This window comes from Chaetura pelagica, unplaced genomic scaffold, assembly GCF_000747805.2.
Source record: "Chaetura pelagica isolate M959 unplaced genomic scaffold, ChaPel_1.0 scaffold20, whole genome shotgun sequence".
Taxonomy (NCBI): Eukaryota; Metazoa; Chordata; class Aves; order Apodiformes; family Apodidae; genus Chaetura; species Chaetura pelagica.
This window is the reverse complement of record NW_009951958.1, coordinates 3,257,524-3,265,571: the sequence shown is the minus strand read 5'-3', so window position 1 is coordinate 3,265,571 and position 8,048 is coordinate 3,257,524. Positions and strand designations below refer to the sequence as shown.

General features: G+C 51.8%; 1 protein-coding gene across 1 annotated transcript in view; it reads left to right on the top strand.

Moving 5' to 3' along the window:
- Positions 1-8,048, top strand: part of DIS3L2 (DIS3 like 3'-5' exoribonuclease 2) — a 167,093-nt gene that overhangs the window by 151,510 nt on the left and 7,535 nt on the right. The window contains 2 exon segments of the mRNA XM_009999669.1: positions 4,956-5,139; positions 6,245-6,331. Coding sequence (XP_009997971.1) covers positions 4,956-5,139; positions 6,245-6,331 — 271 coding nt within the window.

Here is an 8,048-nt window from a genome sequence, read left to right as displayed (position 1 = left end):
TCTTTCCCTTTGGGAACAGGTTTCCACAATGAGCTACATGAGAAGACCAACTTCTCTGTTCTATCAATAGTGAGAAAAATGCTGCCATGGAAGCGCTATCTGGTGTTTCAGGCTGATCCCTGAGCCTGTACTGTAGCTATGAGACCACTTCCAATGCCTGGGTACACCCAGTGGTTACATCTTGCAGGGGGGGATGGAGGTGAAGAAGGTGGTGTTGGGGAAGAGCTGTGCCTTCTTCAGCCCCACCTCACTGCCGTCTGCTCTGAAGCCTACAGGTCTGTTACACTGGTGGAACAGCACATGTTTTAATTGTGCTTTGCTTTAACCAAGCTGCCTGCTTCCTTCCTGCACTTACTGGATTGCAAACAAAGTACTCCTTGTCTATCCCTTGCAGCAAACCTTGCTTGGCTAATGTCATTTGTCAAGTTAATCAGGGAGAGTGGGCACTTCAATGGCTGTTGTATCGCCTGGCTGCATTGCTATGGAGACAAGCAGCCAAACAGGCATTTTACTTGCCCAGCTTCACTCTGCAGAGGTTCAGCATGACAAACCAATATTTTACTTGCCATCAACCGCCCAACCAGCTGAGGATGTGAGTAGCTTTTCAAGGCTGCTATCAAGAGATTGGGAAGAGTCTAGTTAGCCTATTACAGGGCAAATAGTAATGCTGCTGCTAAAGCAATTCCAGCATCTGAATGTGCAGCTTCTTTTCCTGCATCCAATGGATATTTGGCTCTGTTAGGGAGCTGTGTGAGAGGAGTTACAGCCCAGTAGATTGGGTTCAAGGTGTCATCAGTGCTCTTCAGCTGGGTGGTTTCATAGGTGGCTATTTGCCTACAGGAGCTATGGCCATCATTTAAGATACTTGGAAAAGCACCAAGTTCTGTGTTTAAGAGCATCTCAGGAGCCTGAAATCTCCCCAGCAGTCAGTGGGATTTAGGAGCCAGCATGCCTCAGCCACCTCTGAAACTGAGAGGCAAGTGCTTTTGAAAACTGTGCCCATGGGCTGACCTCTGGTGTAAGGCAGGCAATAGAGTTTCACCCACTAACTCCTGCACCAAGCCCGTAACTCAGAAGCAAAACCTGGGTATTGAAAGAGCTGGCAGGAGATGCTTACACATGTTACAGAGCTTGCAAGTCACCCTTCCCCTCCCTCTCCTCCGTCTCGCGTGTGCACATGTTAAATGATGCATTGAACAGGTTTGGAAATGGTCCCTCCTGCAGCCCTGGTGAGCAGGACAGCTGGGATCTGCAGGCACCTATGAGAGGGACAGCCACCTGCTAACCCCCAGTCCTCTCCACAGGACAGGAAACCTCGCATCAGTACAGAAAGGGCAAAAGTTCAGATCAGATTGTTTATGGGATTTTATGGAGCCAGGAGCCAAGGATAGCTCAGCTAATCCAGAGGAAACTGCAGCGATGGCGTTAGAACACATTTCACATGGGATTCATTCAGCGCGCCTTCAGATGGACCAGTCTTTCTGTCTCCATTTTTTTAGCCATGAAATATTTTTCTTTGCAGTCCCGTCTGCCAGCTGCACTGAGCCAAACTCCAAACTAGGCTGTTTTAAGAAGAAGAAAAAAAAAAAAACAACAGCCCTCTTGCTGTTTGACCTGCCAACAAGTTAGCAGGGCTTCAGTGCTGCTCCTCAGCACCCACAGCTGTGCTGGCTTGGGGGCTGTCCCAGCCCTGGCTTGTCCTCCTGAGTCTTCAATGTCCCATGCACTCTCAGAGTGAGCTTCTCTTGGGAATATCATTTTCCTTGTAGGTGCAATGAGACCACCATGTTAAGCTTTTCATCGCAGATCTTGGCTCCCTCCTCATGTCTTGAGCCACAGACCTCATTCCTGTGCAGAAGAGGGGACCTGGCTTAACACCGGGTGCAGGTGCCAGCTCCTTTGCTGTCCCCAGCCCATTCCCTCTGAACCTGACAAGCTCTGACATGCTCTGGATTAACCCAGCTATAACATGTCTCTTCTGGAAGCTGCTTTCCCCTCCCTGGGGGACTAAATCTCAATGTTAAAGCAAACCCATCCAGGAGTTACCCTGGAGCAGCCCCACACTGTTCCTTCCTATTATGCTTGCAGGGCTGCTGCAATGGGGTGTGTGTGGGGAGCAGCTCTGTGACCCTTGGTTGATCCACAGCTGGCAAGGACCCCCTGACCCTGCAGTTTGTTTTGGCATCAACCCACAGGGCAGTGAGCCTTCCTGGGCTGCTGTGATTCATTAACCTCAGCTGACATGGACCAACCCATCAGGTCTTGGGGCTTCTGTTCCCCCTGGATACAGGGCAATGTCTGACCTTGTCCATGTTATCTGCTTCCGGGAAGCCCAGACCATAGCTGTGACTCCTCCCTTGCCTTTGGGTGATGGAGTAAGATTGGTAGCTTTTCAATTCTGAATATCTACAATCATGTCCTGCACACCCTGTCACGGGTACAAAGCTCCTGGGTGCTTCCTGGTAAGATTTCCCTGCCTGTGCAGTCAGCCGTGTGCTGGGTACCCCCTCTTGATGGGGGCTTGGATGCTGCCTGGGGGTGGCTCCAGGTGTGGGCATGTTAAAGGAAGAGAGGATGGGATTTTGCAGAGTAAAATGAGAAATCTTGTGCTATTAGTTTCTCTTTGGGTGTAAAAGCATCCCTGGCAGGAGGATGTGCACATATTTGTTTCAAATCAGTGCTACCTGCAGCATCAGAACAAGGATGCCTCCAGGAAAACTTAAAAGCCCCAACATCCAAAATGGTAAAAACAAAACAAAAAGAATGTAATAATTAGTTGGAAATTGTATCCAGCCCAAAGTGTCACTGCAAGTAAGAGGTGCAGGCTCCTCACACTAGTGCTCAATGGGAGCAAGATGGCAGGAGCTGCTTGAGCACTCAAGAGTGTTTGTCTCTAGGACTTGATATCATCGTGCTTGTGACAAAGAAGAGATGCTGTTCATGGGTATTTATTGATGGGTTTGCACCTCACTCCTTAGTGTTTCAAGGCACAGGAATTCCATGGCCAGCCTTTGCTCATGTGTGTGGCAGAGTAGCTGGGGCTAGTGCTGAAAATGTCTTCCTCTTTGCACCAAAGCCCACGGGAAGGGGAGGCACTGCCTTTTGCAGCCCACACTCTTTGCTGTGCCTTGCTGCAGGCTGGCTTGGACAGAAGGGGCTTCCCAGGGCTGAGGTTGGGCCATCACAGCCTCACAGGTGTCCTCAGGCCACTGTTCCCCACCCGCTCTCTGCAGTCGTGGCAGCTGGGAGAGCTCTGGTGGGCCTCCCCACACCCAGGAGGTGGGGATTGCCCTGCCATAACGCACTGGGTGCTGCTTCCTGCCCTGCCTCCCAGCCCGGGGTGCTGCAGAGCGGGGTGCCCAGCACCCTTGGGCCATGCTGTCCCGCAGCCCCCCGGTGCCGGAGGCTGTAGAGGGACCGATGTTGCCATCTGCTGGCTCAGCCGCACAGGAGCAGCAAGAGCTTGGCTCAACCTCTTGGAAGTCGCCCATCAGGAGTGTGTAGGGACCATGCTCCCCTTCCGGGCTGTTGCCCACCCCTCTGACCCAACCCTTGGCCTTTTGGTGTTTCAGGAGACGGGATGGGTGACCTGTTCCCTCTTGGGCTGTGCTGCTCACCACCCCTTCCCACACTGTCCATGCAAGAGGGTGTCCCTGCCACCCTCCCTGCAGGGTCTGAAGTATTGGCCTCTGGCACAACGTGCTCTGGGAGAGCCCACGAGGCTCTTAAGGGAGCTCCTTCCCATTAAAGACAAACATTTCTACTGCTGGTTATCGCTATCAGGTGTTTATTCCTCATCTGGGCTTGTCTTTGTTCTCTTTCTCTTTCAAGTTCTGGGCAAGTACCCGAGGCTGAGAACATACCATTGCTGGTAGCAAGTACCCTGGGAGTACAGCACCCTGCACATCTCCCGTGGCCTGTCCCCCCAGCAATGGCTGGGGCTGGGAGCTGCATTGCCACCAGCTCCAGCCCAGGTCCCCCAGCCAGCCCTGCAAAATCACTGCTTTGCATAACCAGTGACAGCTCGCTTGGGTGTTGCTCAGAGGATGAGGTTCCTTCTGTAAATCTATTATCTTTTTTGGCAATTAGCATCAGCGAGGAGCACTGGGAATAGATGCAGCAAATAGCAGGAAGCCCAGTTAAGCACATCTCTGTGCTTATCTAAGGCCAGTTAAACAAGTCTCCTGTGGCACAGCCCTACAGCTGGTGGCGCAACTCATAAATGCTCCAAAGATGATCTCTAGTGCTGGGATTGCTTTTCTTTGCCCTGTATAGCCCTGGAGATTTCCATTCACTGTGTGTACATTCAGAGGTGGAAGCTGGGGCTCACCTCAGCCTGGGGTGCCTCCAGCAGTCTACAGGTCATATGGAGGAGCCCTCAGAGTCCTTGGATTACCTGGATGCCAGAGGCAGCCCTGCAGCAGGCTTTCCTGGTGGCTCACCCTGCCCAGGGGATGTGCTGGGTCCTGCTCTGGGTGGAAACCCAGTGCAGAGGCCAGGCTCAATGGCTGGGCTTGACCACACATGTTGAGCTCGGGCTGGGGGAGCGAGAGAGACGCTGTTTTCTCTGGCCCAGGAAGACAGGGGTGTATGTTTGTTTTCTGTGCTATCTCTTGCACATCGTTTGTTATGCTTTTTGAGCATTTCAGGAGATAAAATTACCTAAAGGGAGATTATTTTATCCTAATTTAAGCTGTCAATTTATCACTGACTTCTGCTTGTCTGCGCCAGCAGGTTGGCTTGCTCTGAGTCCTCGGGGAAACCTCAGCTAGAAAGTGAGAATTTGGGGGGGGATTTGCTGCAGTCTCACATCTAATCTTTGCTTATAACAGCAACTACAAGCTGTTCCCCTGTCCCTCTGTGTCATATTAGTTCTCATCACTATGGGCTGGCTTGGTTTCCCAGGGGACTCCCCTCTCTAACTGGGGCCTGGGGTTGTTTTTCTCGTGCTGCAGGCTGGTGGAAGAGTTCATGCTGCTTGCAAACATGGCCGTGGCCCATCAGATCTACCGCTCCTTCCCCGAGCAGGCCCTGCTCCGCCGCCACCCCCCACCCCAAACCAAGCTGCTGAAAGACCTCATGGAATTTTGCAACCAAGTTGGCCTTGACATCGACTTCAGCAGCGCAGGAGCCCTGCATGTGAGTGCACTGGCCTGGTGGGGAGCAGGGCTATGGGGGCAAAGGGTGTGCGGCTGCATGATGGCACATTTGTGGCAGCAGTGTGAGGTTTCTTCCCTCTCTCCTTTTGCCCATGCAGAGCTGACAAATATCCCATGCCATAACAAAACACCTCCCTCACTTCTTCTTAACCTCACTAGCGTTGGGTAGTGGTGACCCAGCCTGTCCTGGTCAGCTGGTGTACACAGAGCTTAGGGCAGGGTGAGGGGGACCTTGTAGGTGACCCTAGTGCTGCCCTCTCTGCAATGAGAAGGATATCTCAGTGCAGTGGCACTCACTGGGACACCCACATTTCCTTTCTCTGCCTTCTCAGCAAGTCCCAGGCAGGGCATTTGCTCTGGACTGCAGGAAAAGTAGCTCTGCAAGGGGGATTTCTGTCTGGACTGCTGAAGGTCTCAGGGAGTGCAGGGTGGGGTGCAGGGACTGGGAAGGACTGGAAAGCGGTGCTGGGAAAGGTCAGGAGCAGCCAGTGCGGGAGGTATCCAACCGATCCTCCTCTGAGCGTGTCCTGAGGCTGAACTCCAGCTGAACAGCACAGCACAGGTTCCAGGATTTTCTTTACTTGCTGCAACTGGACTGTGGATAATCCTCTGTTAATCCCATCCCCTCTGGCCTCCCACATGGCCCCTCCATCAGCTGGGACTGCTTTCCCCTCGCTGGCTGCGCCCAGGCTATGTCAGCAGATGCGGAGCTGCACACTCAGCTCCTCTTCTGCACTTTGAACCCTCCAGCCCTTCCTCATCACTAGCCCCAGGCAGTGACCTCCCATATCCACATCTCTCCAGAGTCCCATTAGTCCATGTGCTGAAGATCTCTGTGGCTGGTTGGGAGCCAGGCACAGGTCAGGAGAGGGGCTATGGGTGCTCTGATGTGCTGTATGGAGCTAGGGTTCCCCTCACCCTGTCAAGGCTGCTGGGACCAGAGCAAAACTCAATCTCAGGTTTACAACGAAATTGCAGGGAAAGGAGGAATTTGGCTCTGCTGTTTACCCCAATAAGATATGTCTGGGTCACTCCTACCACCACACCTTGCCAAGACTGAATGCTCTTTCTCTTTTCTCCTCTAGAAAAGCTTAAATGAAACATTTGGTGCTGACAAATATTCTGAAGCCAGGAAAGAAGTGCTGACCAACATGTTTTCCAGGCCCATGCAGGTGAGAACAGCACTGAGCAGTTGGACATGCCTGGCTGTAGCTGTCTGCTGTGGCTCCATCTTCAGCCCTCACCCCTTCTGCATTACCACAGCTGGTTGTTACATCAAGGGAGAGTAAATGAGCACTGAACATGGTGCTGCAGGGCTGCTGGTGCCTTCACCCAGTGCCTCCAGCCCCACGTAGCTGGCAGTGGGGGTATTCTCTGGGCAACAAAGCTTCACTGGATGGCAGGGTCAGGCTGAGCCTTTCCTTGCCCCCCACTTCCCCCCAGTGTCTCTGTTATTACTGTTTGGGATGTATCACCCTTGAAGTTGCATTTGGGATGTTGTCAGACTCCCAAGGACCCAACCTGCTCTCTGAAGAGCTGGTGGCAGGCTCTGTGGTTCATGTGGTTCATGTTTAAGCCATTTTTTCATATCATGTTATCCTAACTGGTCCAAAGAAGGAATCAAGAGTGAGGATGGTGTAAGGGTGTAGAACTGGCCTTGAGGCACAATATGGTACCCAGACACATGCTCTTAGAAGCAGGGAAGTTCTAGAAACCCTTTCGTCTCCCTCCAAATCTCTCTACTATGGAGGCTTGTGCTACTCACCCGGATTGTTGTATTTGGTGCGTCTGCAGCTCAGGACACTTATTTGGGTGCTTATCACCATAAAAAAAAATAATTTGTGAAGCATCTGCCTTTCAATGTTTGCAGCTGGGCATGGCACAGCCTCTTCTGAGGGTAGTTCTACCCCACAGGGAGAAGGATAATGTTCCTGAAATGGTCTTTCTGCTTTGGCCTGCTTATCGCTGCAGGAATGAATCATCTTCCCAACATCACTCATTTGACTATCACTTTTCTAATTAGCTTATTTGCTCCATTTACTCATTAGCAGTTGCCTGAAGTCCTGCTGTACTTGAGTGACTTCATGCTTGCAAGTGGGATTGGGGACTGAAGCCATTCAGTAAATCACTCACTCATGTATGTGTCCAGCTCAGTGCTGTGTTGTAAAGTGCAGGGAGTGTCCTCTGGAGCTGGCTGTATTTTCCCAGATCCCATGTCCTGCTCTGACTTGTCCTGGTATCTTCTGTCACATCTTCTTTCCTGGTGGAATGTGCTAACAGGTGGATGCACTGGTGACATGCATTCCCTCTCCACTCGTGCTCAATGTGGTGCAAGCCTGGGCTTTGCCAGCAGCAGCACGTGGAGCAAGACTGGCTGTGGGCCAGAAGGGATGAGCAAGGAGAAGGTGACTGGGTTCTGGTCCTGGCACCAGGGAGGAGATGAACTCTTTGGGACCTACTGACTTGCTGAAATTTTGCCTCTGTGGTCTCCTGAGGCTGTGATCTGAGAGGTGGCGGGTGTTCTTTGAGATACCTCTCAGTGGCTCTTGTTAAGTTTTAGCCCTGTGAATACACGTTGGATCCATACGAGAAAGAAGTATTAAGATTTTGGGGATGAAGCCTTCTGTGGAATAGATACCAGACAGAGAGTTTGGGGAAGAAGGATGAGCTATTAAAGGGGATATTCCCAAAGAGATTATTTTGAAAATAACTAGACTAATTTCATTTTCAGAAGACCATGTCTTTGTGTTCAGGTGTGCTGGGCAGTCCACTTGTGCCTGACAGACCTCCTGTCTGGCACACACCCATTGTAGGCAGAACACAGTTTACCAACTGAGTCTGTGGGCCCTGCAGGGCAGCCAGTGTCTGGGTGGTGAGTGGCATTCCCAT